Raw genomic sequence first — 15,013 nt, forward strand, 5'->3', positions numbered from 1 at the left:
AAACAGACCTCATGCAACACCTGAGTAGTGGTTGTAGCACACAAGGTTAAAAAAGGTTAACTTTTCACAAAGAATAAAGCACAATTTCTTTTTCCTAGTGGTTTGTTAAACAGACCTCATGCAACAATTAGCTGCCACTTTATTAAGGAAAGGGAAAAATTACAAGATAATTTGAAAAGAGAAAGGGTCATCTTATGGAATTTTATTGTAGCCTCTGGCTATACCTCTAAACCTTTGTAATTTAGGTTACAACTGTATAAACTACAATCCCCAAAGTGAAACAGTCACTCAGTAGCAGCTGGCTAAATTTTAATCAGAATTAAGGATGTATTTCTGGGAAAGGTATTGCTGTATGTCAGACTTGAGACCTCAACACAGTGATTGTCAGACCACAGCATTGACAAAGAATCTGGGAGATCAAGAGAAGTTTTTACATTTTGGAACAAAATGGTCCTATTAAGATAGAAAATAACTGGTGGTTGTTGCAGGCTTTTTTCCTTTAAGTAGGACAGGAAGCATTTCCATTCAACTTCTAAAATACCTTTTATCAAAGTAATTCTGGAAAAGCAAAGGATGACAGTTGAATGCCTTGCAGTCCCCTCATCCGAGCGCTTTCACAATTGGCTGTTGTGCAAGAACTTAACTAAAAAAAAGATGGGAAGCGGGTGAAAGACCATTAATCTTGCAACTGAAGAAAGAAAGGAGGAACAACTCCACTGGGGCTTAAAATGTTGCTGTCTCTACCCCTGAGAAGAAATAAGTACGGGTAAAAGTGTCCTACAATCTTCATTTCTCCGAAAGACTCCAGAGGAATTGAGGAAAAGCCTGACAGGGACACTTGACTCCACAGTTAGATCTCACCTACAGAATCTCTGCAGAAAGCTGTCAATCAAACCAGACATCCCTAATGTTTATGAAAAGCTGACAAATCACCATCCCCTACGACACAACAGATGGTCTGCACTAAGTACATATTGCAAGAGAGCATAATGGAAGTGAATTATATTATTTCTTGTATTATTCAGCTCTGGCAGCACATAAATTATTTTTTCAAAGAGAGTAGCTTGAGAATATATTGAACGAAATAAACCCCAAAATTGCCAAAACCCATGAACGTAGCTATGTAACAATAAAAATTCTGGCAGGTTGGGAATATAATTTTAAACACTTTTATAAAAAACTTTTATAAAAGTTTATTTTATAAAATAAAAGTATTTCAGAAACTAGGTCTTAATATGGATGGGAATGAGCAATTGTAATATATTTTCATTAAATGCAGAGAAATATAAAGTTTGTTTAAAAATCAAAGACTACCTTGTTTATATAATACAAAAAAAACCCCAGGTCCAGCAGCTGGTGAAGTACTCTATAAGTAATGGTTTCGGAACAGAAACCACATTTTAAGAAGAATATTTTTGTTTTCATACTTGCAAGTGAATTGTGTTTGTGGTACACTAAGTTTTCTAGCACAGGAAGTTTATTCTTTTGCAGAACCTAAGGTCAAGATGTTATTGAATTAACTAGAGCCACAAATCTATAAAAATAGTAAATTGTGTTTATGTGGTACACTAAGTTTTCTAGGACAGGAAGTTTATTCTTTTGCAGAACCTCAGGTTAAGACGTTATTGACTTAACTAGAGCCACAAATCTATAAAAATAGTAACTCAAACCAGCAGAGATACAGTTCTATTCCAGTAACAGCTAAAGTACTCAAACACAAATGACCACACCTTAAACTGAAGGAGCTTTCCTTGGTCTTTTACACAGATCATTGCAGGTTCCCAGAAGCAGATAATGTAAACTTAATTGTTTTTTTTACACAGATCATTGCAGATTCCCAGAAGCAGATAATGTAAACTTAATTGTCATTTATAAACTGTCAAAAAGTACTTCAAGAATGGATTTTGCTGGTCTTACTGATTTTGCAATGGATTTTGCTGATCTTTTACATCTCTTACTCAATTCTTTGCCTGACGTACTTTACATAAGATCCTCTGTCAGAACCCATGTGTATGACTTAGCAATGAAGATAATTCCTTACAGGTTATTAGCCTCATGGGGTAACATAGAAAAATGGTTTAACATTCCAGAAAAAGCAGAAAATTAGAAAAAAATCTTAACCTGGGTGAATGTTTTGACATGTGAGTTACATGGGTAAGCAACAGAAATTCTTGTATGACTGCTGTTATGGAGACCTGCCTCGTTACCTGGAAGGATTACAGTGTCTGATCAGAGAGAATGGCATCCTAGGGAAGGAGTGGGGAGTGAAACTTTAAAGCTTAAGATAAAGCTTATGATAAAGCTGGCATCATTAGGAAATGATAAATAAACGTCAAGTAACCCGAAGATGATATAAAGGTAACTCTGAATATTCTAAAGAAAAGTTGGTAAATAAGGAGAAACATGTTTATTTTTTTCTGAGAACAGACTGTGTACCGGGACGCAGAGTCCATGTGCACAAGTTCTCTGCATTTCAGTTACTGAGCAAAGCTACGCAAAACAAAGTTTAGCTTTATAGAAGAAACTTGCTCATTCTCTTTTAATGGCTTCTATCAGGACAGGTCTTTCAAATTTTTCAGCTGCATAAAGGGAAATAACTCTCTTCTTGCTTTTCCTACTGAGTAATCAGCAAGTAAGGAGGGCAGAGAAGACAGACGTGTAGAAGGAGGAAGCGTGTCTGATCTGTCTACTGACCTCTGGAGAGAAGTCAGACTGAAGGGAGGAACAGCTCTAATCTCCATCAGCTGGGATGCAACAGCAGAAGTGGAACTAGCTCTATCAACATGGGATTTGTGCTGAAGGAACAAGCAAGAGGAAACAAATCACATTCTGGTTTCTATCAACAACTAACAAGTACCCTAGTGCTGCTCCCACGCCACCTCCTCATCACACTGCTGCTAAAAAGCAAGGAATTTTACTGTTAAAAAACAAAAACAAATCAAAAGGAACAAGTTATTGAAGTTATTGCACGTTACATACCAGGCAAAGAATGTATAAAGGCCCAAACTTCATCGACAGTCCATACTGATGGGTCGGCTTGAACCACTGGTAACAAGTCAATGCTCTCTGGCATTTTCCTAATTCTCAGTTCCCTAAGTTCCCGTTCTCTCTCTCTTTCGCTCTGTCTTCGCAGACGGGTGGTCATGGCAGTTGGAACAGCATCTTCATGAGAAGCCGTATCTTCTTCTGCAGATGGATAAGTAATTGGAAGCTGGAAAACGTAGTACAAATACACTACAGTATTATATTTTATTTGTAATTCCCAAAACAATGCCATAGTTTGAAGCAAATATTCCACAGACCTGTCTAAGAAAATGATCTCGTGACGCCCCATCAGGGCCACTCGGTCGACGCCCGCGTCGCCCAAGACTTTGGCTATCTGACTTCCGATTCCAACGACTGGTCTTGTCTGACGTAAACAGCCCAAATTTCTTAGTGCAACTAAGGCTGTGCCTAAAGAAGTAAGATATATTCAATAATGCACTAATAGGTCTTTGGACTGAAGTCAATCAAGTAACCATAAAATTACAGTGTTGTAGAAACGCTGCCTAATTAAAGACAACAGCAGCTCTCACAGAAATACAAGAGAAAGGCATCTCAAAGGCCATTTACTCAACCCCCTTGTCTTGATGCATGATAAGGTACATCTAGATCACCCCTGGAAGATGTCCCTCTTTCCCATTCTTAAAAATTTTCCATGATGGAAATACCTTTGCATTTTATCATAATCAAATCCCTCTTCCCTAAAACATTCACTAAAAGCCTCAAGTCACATTGAATCTTTTGCATCCGCTTTCTCTACCTGGCTGATACCCAGTCAAAGGAGGATGGAGGCAAAAAATCTCAATTTAAGATTAAGGGGCCAAATTCCTTTTTAAGATTATTTCACTGGTAGAGTCCCAACAAGTACCAAATCAAAAATGCACATTCCCACTATTTAAACTGGGAATGTCTCACACAGGGATTAAAAAAGTAGCAGCCATAAGAGAAAGGTGGTCTCTAGGCACATGATGAAAGAAAAATAACTAAGTGGTGATTAGAAATGGGAGACTATTCCTCATTTCTAAAACAACTGGGATTAAATATCAATTTTCCAGCTGTAATGATGGAAGATTTTACATTCAGATATTCCTCTGAATTCTTCCTCTCTCAACCGAAACAAAAGCAAAGTACTGAACCCAAAGAGAAACAGAAACCAGCTGTTTTCCTCTGCCAACCACATACAAGCAAACAGCATCACTTATTATTTTCAAGACAGGAGAAGCTTTAGAAAACTCTAAATTATTTATGTTTATGAATATTTCTATTTTACTCTATGCAAATAAAGAATTTTACACTGTTACTAAAAAACATTTTAGGATGTTTTTATGTATGCAGCTTTTCAATTATGCCAAGATAAACTGAGTGGGTTTTTCCCCCCAGCATCACAGAAAACTGGAAGAAAGCCCCTCCCCCCCCCCAGCCCAGCATTATTCTTCTGACATTGTCCAACATCAGGGGGAAAGACAACAGGAATATAGGAAATATGTAACAAATTGTGGCTCTGCACCAATTTCCAAACACTTAGTCACCCTTCATGGATTTCTCTTCCATGATACCCATCACCTTTGCATAAGCCCAACAGCATTCAACGGCACCCTCTGGAAAGAGGTCCACAATTTTTCTGTAATTCCCTTTATCTATCTTCTTGAAAGACATCATAATCTACCATAGTCCTTTGTACCCATATACTCTGCAAATTCAGGTAGAAGGCAGTCACTTTTTACTGTTTCTTTATTTTTCCAACATCAGATACTATTTGGGTGCTATTCCATTAACCGAATAATGATAAGCAATAACTAGACAGAGTACCTTTTGGCACAGGATGTGGAGCAGAATCTTTTTGACCGTAGAAACTTATCAGAATATCCCATTTTCCCACAAAATTCACACTTCAGAAGTTCGTTTTCAATTTCATCCAGTCCCTCTAAAGAAAGGAACGAGGCATAAAGAAGTCAGTTTCAATGACATAATTATGTTTGAATTTCTCATCTGAAGCAGGCATGTAGAAGATTTTCAAGTACCTAATACATTTAATTAAAAACTTTGATTAGCTTAGCTTTGCATAATTTTCGGTAAGTCAGAACTTAGATCTTGAGCAAACTGAACCTTACTGAACCTTCAATTATGTTACTCAATGAACTTAATCAGCTTTTTTGTTAAATTTCAAGCCATCCATGAGCAAGTGTACCCTCAAACACAGCGAACAATGAAAAAGAAGTGTCACAGTCCTCATGAATTGCTTATAAAGGGTTCATTAAGGGAACCGGGCATTCCACAGCTCTGATTGAAGCTCTCCTGTCATGACAAAATGCATTACCCTTTTAAAATACCTTCTTTGAATAAGCAACTGCTACAACCAAAGGGACTTGTGAAAGCAAGTAAAACATTGAATCTTATCTTTGAAAAAGATAAGCTGCATGTAAGAAAGAAAAGGATTATAGGGCTACAAAGACGATCCGGGCTATAAAGATGATGAAAGGCCTAGAACATCTCTTTTATGAGGAAAGGCTGAGGGACTTGGGGCTTTTTAGTCTGGAGAATAGAAGACTGAGGGGGGATCTGATCAACACCTATAAATAATTAAAGGATGGGTGTCAAGAGGATGGGGCCAGTCTTTTTTTAGTGGTGCCCAGGGACAGGACAAGAGGAAATGGGCACTAACTTGAACATAGGAAGTCCATCTAAACATAAGAAGACCTTCTTCACTTTGAGGGTGGCAGAGCCCTGGAACAGGCTGATCAGAGGCTTTTTATCCTGGAGAAGACTGAGGGAGGATCTGATTAACACCTATAAATACTTACTGATCAGAGAGGTGGTGGAGTCTCCATCTCTGGAGACGTTCAAAACCTGCCTGGACACATTTCTGTGCAACCTGCTCTGGGTGACCCTGCTCTGGCAGGGGGGTTGGACGAGATGATCTCCAGAGGTCCCTTCCAACCCCATATCATTCTGTGATTCTGTGATAAGCACCTACAGTCTACAGTTACAGAGTATTTTTCTGCTGTTGGTAAGATGAAGAGACACTTTTCTTACATCTTCTGAAGAACTCAAACAGCAGCTGAGAGAAGAAGAAAGTGAATCAGTGAAAGAAAAAGCAGAAAGGCCCAAAAGAAGGCAGTAGAAGGCACCAAGACAGCCCATTACACGCTGAATGTCTGTGTTCTCTTCTGCTGGAAGCGTATTTGGTGGGCAAAGCATCATCTGTACAGTTTAGAATAATCCCACCATATCTGCAAACCAACTTGCCTTCTGGCTTGGAAAAAAACACCCTTATCCCCATGCACCATCTGTGAACTACATCATAAGGATGGGAAGAAGTGAAACGGGCACAAACTGAAATGTACTATTTTGTGGTCATTTGGGTTAAGAACTGCAAGTCACGCAGCTACGATCACGGACAAAAGACACTGCTCAGAAATTCAGAGAACTAAACACACATACATTTGTTCCACACTTCTAATTTACCTGAGCCACTGCTTCATATACTTTGCCTCTTGCTATTCACCTTCTGTGTCCATACTTTTAATTTTACATAATTATTTGCAAAAATTGCAAACTAGGTTTTTGTTCTAAACTCTTTGTTAAACTCCGATGCTCACAAAAATGCAGTTATCAACATTTAACTGAAAGATTTTAACTATGAATTTGTAAAAGTCTGTTATAGCGATGTTAACACACTAAACTGCTTGCAAACACTATTGTACCAACAAGATAAAAAAAAAAGCACTAGCGCAGCAAAGAGCTGAAAATACTGAAAAGGGGATTTGAATAAGGTTATCTGATGTACCAGGATTCAAAGACATAACTGAAGTCAACAGCAGCATCAGACTGAAAATTATCATGTTAGGATCACAGAATGGTTCGGGTTGGAAGGGACCTTAAAGATCATCCAGTTCCCACCCCCTGCCCTGGGCAGGGACACCCCCCACCTGAGCAGGTTGCTCCAAGCCCCATCCAGCCTGGCCTTGAACCCCTCCAGGGATGGGGCAGCCACAGCTTCTCTGGGCAACCTGTCCCAGTGTCTCACCACCCTCACAGGAAAGAATTTATTTCTATTATCTAATCTAAATCTCTTGTCTTCCAGTTTAAAACCATCACCCGTGGTCCTATCACTCCACTCCCTGATAAAGAGTCCCTCCCCATCTCTGCTGTAGGCCCCCTTCACGTACTGGAAGGCTGTTACAAGGTCTCCCCAGAGCCTTCTCTGTTGCAGGTCTCGAACTTAATAAATAAATTTATTAAAAAAAACCTACAAACCTTCTGCAATCATATCCTCTATCTCTGTGTCCGATGAGTTGTCTGCATGTTTTGTATTCTGCAAGTCTGATTCAACACACACAACACTCATGATTTGACCCTCCACCAGCAATCTTTTTTCTGCAGGCTGTTCCACCAGCAAAGATGAACGACTTACCTATTGCAATAAAAGCAAAGCAATAGTGATTAACTGAACAATTAATATTTTAAAATAGCATTTGCAACTTAGCAGTTGTACCTGAGACTAGAATCAGTTTCTATTCTGTACCAATGAATCATTATAATGTAGTGCCAAAGCTCCAAATACCATTTCTCCAATACAGAGACTCACTGCTACTCTGCTGAGATTGCAGCTACACTTAACAAAGGAAGAAATACATTCTATCTAGAGAAATGAAGGAATGTTAAAATGAGAGACATTAAATCAGTTAATAAGGCAGGCTCACAGGTTTTAAAATGTCAATTTGTGCATTTAAATTTTCAGTAGTAATTCTCACCAGACACAGTGCTAATCACACTGAGCTCAGTAAGGGGTTTGGCCACTGCTTTAAACAACAAACTTTTAACAGACTCATCTCAGAAGTTTAAATTAAGGTATCACTTAAATTGAGGTATCTAGAAGACAGACAAATGTAAAAAGAAGTGATTGCAAATGGTAGCCTCTGTATTTATCTCCGGATACAGCCTGTATATTCCACTGTGTCTCTGTTTCCATGTAAGTTCCTTGTCACCCAGTGACAGTGACAAGGCAAACAGCAGCATTAATCCTGATTATGTAGGTAAGACAATACAAACAGTACACAAGGATACTGAATGTTGTAGGAAACAGGTTACCAATCAGTGGAAAAAAGGCCACAACCAACATTTGAAAAATGATTCAAGATCTAAACAGCTACTAGCCGCAAGCAACACCATCCTTAAAAATAGTTTGTTTCAAAAATTGAGATGAGGAAGCACATTTCTTATATCTTCTGAAGAACTCAAACACCAGCTGAGAGAAGAAGAAAGTGAACCAGGGAAAGAAAAAGCAGAAAGGCCCAAAAGAAGGCAGTAGAAGGCACCAAGACAGCCCATTACACGCTGAATGTCTGTGTTCTCTTCTGCTGGAAGCGTATTTGGTGGGCAAAGCATCATCTGTACAGTTTAGAATAATCCCACCATATCTGCAAACCAACTTGCCTTCTGGCTTGGAAAAAAACACCCTTATCCCCATGCACCATCTGTGAACTACATCATAAGGATGGGAAGGAGTGAAACCAGCACAAACTGAAATGTACTATTTCGTGGTCATTTGGGTTAAGAACTGCAAGTCACGCAGCTACGATCACGGACAAAATACACTGCTTAAAAATTCAGAGAACTAAACACACATACATTTCTCCCACACTTCTAATTTACCCGAGCCACTGTTTCATATACTTTGCCTCTTGCTATTCACCTTCTGTATCCATACTTTTAATTTTACATAATTATACGCAGCTACGATCACGGACAAAAGACACTGCTCAGAAATTCAGAGAACTAAACACACATACATTTGTTCCACACTTCTAATTTACCTGAGCCACTGCTTCATATACTTTGCCTCTTGCTATTCACCTTCTGTGTCCATACTTTTAATTTTACATAATTATTTGCAAAAATTGCAAACTAGGTTTTTGTTCTAAACTCTTTGTTAAACTCCGATGCTCACAAAAATGCAGTTATCAACATTTAACTGAAAGATTTTAACTATGAATTTGTAAAAGTCTGTTATAGCGATGTTAACACACTAAACTGCTTGCAAACACTATTGTACCAACAAGATAAAAAAAAAAGCACTAGCGCAGCAAAGAGCTGAAAATACTGAAAAGGGGATTTGAATAAGGTTATCTGATGTACCAGGATTCAAAGACATAACTGAAGTCAACAGCAGCATCAGACTGAAAATTATCATGTTAGGATCACAGAATGGTTCGGGTTGGAAGGGACCTTAAAGATCATCCAGTTCCCACCCCCTGCCATGGGCAGGGACACCCCCCACCTGAGCAGGTTGCTCCAAGCCCCATCCAGCCTGGCCTTGAACCCCTCCAGGGATGGGGCAGCCACAGCTTCTCTGGGCAACCTGTCCCAGTGTCTCACCACCCTCACAGGAAAGAATTTATTTCTATTATCTAATCTAAATCTCTTGTCTTCCAGTTTAAAACCATCACCCGTGGTCCTATCACTCCACTCCCTGATAAAGAGTCCCTCCCCATCTCTGCTGTAGGCCCCCTTCACGTACTGGAAGGCTGTTACAAGGTCTCCCCAGAGCCTTCTCTGTTGCAGGTCTCGAACTTAATAAATAAATTTATTAAAAAAAACCTACAAACCTTCTGCAATCATATCCTCTATCTCTGTGTCCGATGAGTTGTCTGCATGTTTTGTATTCTGCAAGTCTGATTCAACACACACAACACTCATGATTTGACCCTCCACCAGCAATCTTTTTTCTGCAGGCTGTTCCACCAGCAAAGATGAACGACTTACCTATTGCAATAAAAGCAAAGCAATAGTGATTAACTGAACAATTAATATTTTAAAATAGCATTTGCAACTTAGCAGTTGTACCTGAGACTAGAATCAGTTTCTATTCTGTACCAATGAATCATTATAATGTAGTGCCAAAGCTCCAAATACCATTTCTCCAATACAGAGACTCACTGCTACTCTGCTGAGATTGCAGCTACACTTAACAAAGGAAGAAATACATTCTATCTAGAGAAATGAAGGAATGTTAAAATGAGAGACATTAAATCAGTTAATAAGGCAGGCTCACAGGTTTTAAAATGTCAATTTGTGCATTTAAATTTTCAGTAGTAATTCTCACCAGACACAGTGCTAATCACACTGAGCTCAGTAAGGGGTTTGGCCACTGCTTTAAACAACAAACTTTTAACAGACTCATCTCAGAAGTTTAAATTAAGGTATCACTTAAATTGAGGTATCTAGAAGACAGACAAATGTAAAAAGAAGTGATTGCAAATGGTAGCCTCTGTATTTATCTCCGGATACAGCCTGTATATTCCACTGTGTCTCTGTTTCCATGTAAGTTCCTTGTCACCCAGTGACAGTGACAAGGCAAACAGCAGCATTAATCCTGATTATGTAGGTAAGACAATACAAACAGTACACAAGGATACTGAATGTTGTAGGAAACAGGTTACCAATCAGTGGAAAAAAGGCCACAACCAACATTTGAAAAATGATTCAAGATCTAAACAGCTACTAGCCGCAAGCAACACCATCCTTAAAAATAGTTTGTTTCAAAAATTATTAGTAAAAGAATTCACGGTGACTCTTACACTTACAGGGAATGGCTCTAACCCCTCCTGAATCACAAAACCTTCAATAACGTGGGTCAGGATCTGTGGCTTCACAATAGCCTGAGGAGGTTTGTTTTCTAGGCTGGGGATGCTGTTGGGCATCGATGTGCTGTTGCTCCTTGTTGTTGCTGCTGGAAGCAAAAGAGGTGGGGGTGGAATAGAGGCATGTGAAGGGTCAGATGGAGATTTAATTACTGAGGCACTGACTGATGACGTCACTGAAGGTAGTCCCCCATGGTCTGAAAAAAATAATAAGGTACATTATGTTTTAATCACTTATATCCAACCGTTGGCTCCAAATTCTAGAACTAAGAGGCGATAAACACATCCATCTCTGTACCCATCATCCTGTAATCCTAGGGCTTTTCCCTAGGATTTATAGATTTTACCTTCAAAACAAGACAGTTTGCCTCGACAGACTATTCCGCCAACAAACAGCTCTCAGGGAAACATTTTTCTTTACTCAGTACCTACTCACTATAAGCATTTATTGCCTACACAAATCACAAATCTGTAAGTCAAGCAGAAATCAGTATTTTCAAACACTGATCTCAAGACTGAGCAGTTGAGGTATTTCTAACGAGATAATTTATTTTCAGGAATGCTTTGAGCCTCAATAAGCTGCAGGGTCACAAGTACATACAATATCAGGCTACTAAACACCACTAAGCACCCAGTTTTAGTTTCATGTGTAGAAAAACACGTATTTTGCCTGTATCACACAGCTATCACCTAAAGATTAACTGGAGATTGACACTCCTGTTAAGATTAGTATAAAGTATATTAGTTAAGATTAGCATAAAAGTATATGCTAAAGAGCTCAAATAAGCATTTTCTGTGATATATGTTATCCAAGTACATATATAAGCTACATCTTTGGGCCTGAATCATTTGTTCTATCACATGGATCTCTAATATATTCCATATAGCTTCTTTTACTTAAAAAATGACAGCACTAAATCATAACAAAGATCAAAACCATAGATTTTTGTTTTAAAAGACCACTAAGGAGCAGAAGTTTCTAAGCAGAACAGCTACCTTAGTTTGACATTTGCTCTCACCTGACAAAGGATCATCGGAATGAAGCCCCTCTCCGTTCCCCAGGGGTATGGCTGGTGGGGACAAAGTGGGCGGCGTGGGCGTTCTGGCCATATGGACACACTCGGAGTCCTCGGGCATCTCTTCTTCACACACATTCTCCACTTGGTAAATCTGCATCCAACAAACTATTGCTTTAGAGAGATTTCCATTCTAGCTTAATACCTTAAAAGAGTTGCATAAATACAGTTTTTAAAAGAAATTACCGGTTAAAATGTTAAAATACGATTCTAATCTCCTAATATAAATACTAGTTTCCAAACCACCTACAAAACAACAAACTCTGGGGACATCACGATGCCTATCACAGCAAAATTAAAGTATTTTGTTACAAATAGCAAAATATAGAGGCACAGCATCCCTATCAAAAAGGCCAGAGAACTCAACTTTTTCGATATCTTATCTTTATAGTTTACTGTATTTTTATTTACAAGCATATTTGTAGCTGTTTAAACACTTCTGCAAAATGCAAGCTTTATAACAAAATGAGAAGTCTGCAAATTGCTCTCTATCTTATAAAGCAGCATAATCAAACTGAGTATTTCAGAAGAGTACACCAAGACTATCAAGTATTAGTGGTTGTAAGAGATTATAAAGTATATTCCTCAAAACTATAAACATAAACTTCCATGAATTACCGGCAGCCAGTTTAGCAGATTAGGATGTAAAACACCACCCTGTCAAAAGCAAATGTGGCTTCTGCTTTTTTGCCCAATTGCTACATGAAGTATCAGAGAGTTGAGATAATCATTAGCCTCTTAATATAAATTAAAAATAAACAGCACAACTTCTTCCTTAACCTGTTGGTAGCTTGAAAAAAGCCTGCAAGAGCTGCTGATAGTTTTGCTGACATTACTGTCATTAGCATGTTACCACTAAAGCCTAGCAATGCCATCTGCAATGTCAGCTTTATTTGCATATCATTTTATTTCACTGATATTTCACTGTAGTTGATTTTGGTCCAGTGTGAGTGAAGCCGAAACCTTCAGTTACAAACTGCAGACGTCTGAGACTAACACTGAACTAAATTAAAATGGCAGAGATGGGGAAGGCCGAGATGGCATCAAAAATTCCCCTATTCTTTTATGAAGATCTTTTCAATGCTAGTACAAAATTAATTGTCCAGAACTCTATTATCTGAATAATCTGCCATATAATTTGTACCTAGTATAGAGATGTTTCCCCTCTTCAAGATGTTGGCTGCCTATATTATATTTGCATTAACATAAAGAGGTAAAAGCTTACAGTCCCTGTGGCTTATTTATCAAAATTCATTTTGATCTAAGCATTGTCATACATTTACTTGCTTTTTTAACTTTAGATCCGCTTCAATTTCACTAGGAGGTAAGATTTTAAGTCCAAAAGTTGCACATTCATAATTCTTGGTTGATATTCTTGACTGATGAACCATTACAAAAAGCCAACAAATAAAATGAGAGGAAAATGTCTACTGTTTTCTTAGAAGATTATTTCTGTAATCAACAGGTTTCTGCTCGTGCTCTGTCTTGCACCTGGTTTAGCTCCTTCTGAAGTCAACAGGGCAGATTCAGAGAAGCTGAGGATAAAGGACTGTAATATCACCACTTACCACTGGAGTTTCAATTGGTACCGATGGCTGCACTTGCAGATTTACTGCAACAGTCTGTGGCGGTGGAAGAGTTTGAAATGGCAGCTGGACCAAAGCTTCTGCAGCGGGAAGTTCTTCCTCAGAAACCAAAGTGTTTTGAACCAAAACCTGGCCCTGGGAGAGAATTTCAGGCTGCACTTGCAAAGACTGCACAGACTGTAACGGCAGCTGTTGAATCTGGGTTGAAGACGTGGAGAGCTGAGGAGGAGCTGCCAGAGGAATCGGTGTGGACGGCAAGGCTGAGTATGGCTGGTGTGGCGTCGAGGACACGATCTGTTGGCCTGGGGAAACTAAGGTGGGCTGATCTACTGAGCCTATGTGGACAGCAGGGGAAGGTGGGAGAGGAAGATGTGATGGAAGATTAAGTGGCTGTGCAATTGGTCGAACTGGATTGGTGGTGGTGGTTTGCTGAGGAGCAGCCTGCTCTGGCTGAAGAGCTGCTGGCACCAAGGAGTTTGCCTGGGACTGAATAAGCGCTTGAGGGTGAATAATTATCGTGGGTGATTGACTGGGGGAGTGAGAAGGTGGAGGGGACACCACTACGGACTGCTGGGCTGACTGGGATGGAGTGGGGGACAGCGTTAGAGGGGGAGGATGGATGTGGATGGGTGAGCAATGAGACTGGACACTACTGGGAGCTGGAGGAAGACTGTGGCTTGGGAGAGGGAGGCAGTGCTGGGACGGAGGGGGCTCCTGGCCCCCGGGGGTCTGAAGGGCAATGGGCTGGACCTGCTGCTGCTGCTGCAGTATCAGCTGATGATGGGAGATCTTCGGAGGCGGTGAATGAAGTGGGATCTGCTGATGTTTTACTAGAGAATGAGGTTGCAATGGAGAATATGAAGCTGTGAGGCAGGGAGGAAAGAAGTGACAATTAGTAGTTATTTCTTTAAGTTCAGAGAACATTATAAAAATATTAAAAGAAAGGAAGGTTTTACTTTAAAGTAAGACCAGCACAACTTTTTCAACTTTTTGGATCTATGTTTAGAAATACCTTCTTTGACAGGATATAGTACAAGAAAATTTATCTGGGGAATATACCAATTTCCAAAGCAAAACACAGCAATGAACAAAGAAACACAGCCAAGCTTTTTACATATATATCATTTATCTGGGGAATATATAAATTTCCAAAGCAAAACACAGCAATGAATAAAGAAACACAGCCATGCTTTTTACATATATATACACATATATGTATTTTCTATATAAAAGTATCTAAACTTATCTTGTTGATGCTATTTCTAAGACTACAACTAAAAAAGAAACACAGCCAAGCTTTTTACATATATATACACATATATGTATTTTCTATATAAAAGTATCTAAACTTATCTTGTTGGTGCTATTTCTAAGACTACAACTCAAAAAGCCTTCGCTTATTTAAGAACTTCATGCAACTTTAAATGGATTTAATCTTTGTGTTGAAACAGATTGGAATGGAAGAGATAAGCATGTCACAATCAACAGGGCTTGTTGATAACTGCTAAGCTGAAGTTTAGGCAATATGATTTGAAGAGACTCAACAAAATTCCAAGAGTTCAGTATGAATTAAAAGCTTTCCAAGTATGTGCCTGAACTTGAACACAAAAACTCAAAGGTATGAATCTAAGAATAGTGCAGCTTCCAGAGAAATCACATCACCTTT

General features: G+C 39.0%; 1 protein-coding gene across 1 annotated transcript in view; it reads right to left on the reverse strand.

Moving 5' to 3' along the window:
- Positions 1–15,013, reverse strand: part of PHC3 (polyhomeotic homolog 3 (Drosophila)) — a 38,586-nt gene that overhangs the window by 6,129 nt on the left and 17,444 nt on the right. The window contains exons 9-15 of the mRNA XM_014938858.1: positions 13,330–14,210; positions 11,705–11,855; positions 10,629–10,882; positions 9,651–9,807; positions 4,852–4,966; positions 3,303–3,453; positions 2,980–3,211 (exon numbers count right to left, since the gene is read on the reverse strand). Coding sequence (XP_014794344.1) covers positions 2,980–3,211; positions 3,303–3,453; positions 4,852–4,966; positions 9,651–9,807; positions 10,629–10,882; positions 11,705–11,855; positions 13,330–14,210 — 1,941 coding nt within the window. The remainder of the gene's footprint in view (positions 1–2,979; positions 3,212–3,302; positions 3,454–4,851; positions 4,967–9,650; positions 9,808–10,628; positions 10,883–11,704; positions 11,856–13,329; positions 14,211–15,013) is intronic.

The sequence above is a fragment of the Calidris pugnax genome, unplaced genomic scaffold, assembly GCF_001431845.1.
Source record: "Calidris pugnax isolate Ruff unplaced genomic scaffold, ASM143184v1 scaffold52, whole genome shotgun sequence".
NCBI lineage: Eukaryota > Metazoa > Chordata > Aves > Charadriiformes > Scolopacidae > Calidris > Calidris pugnax.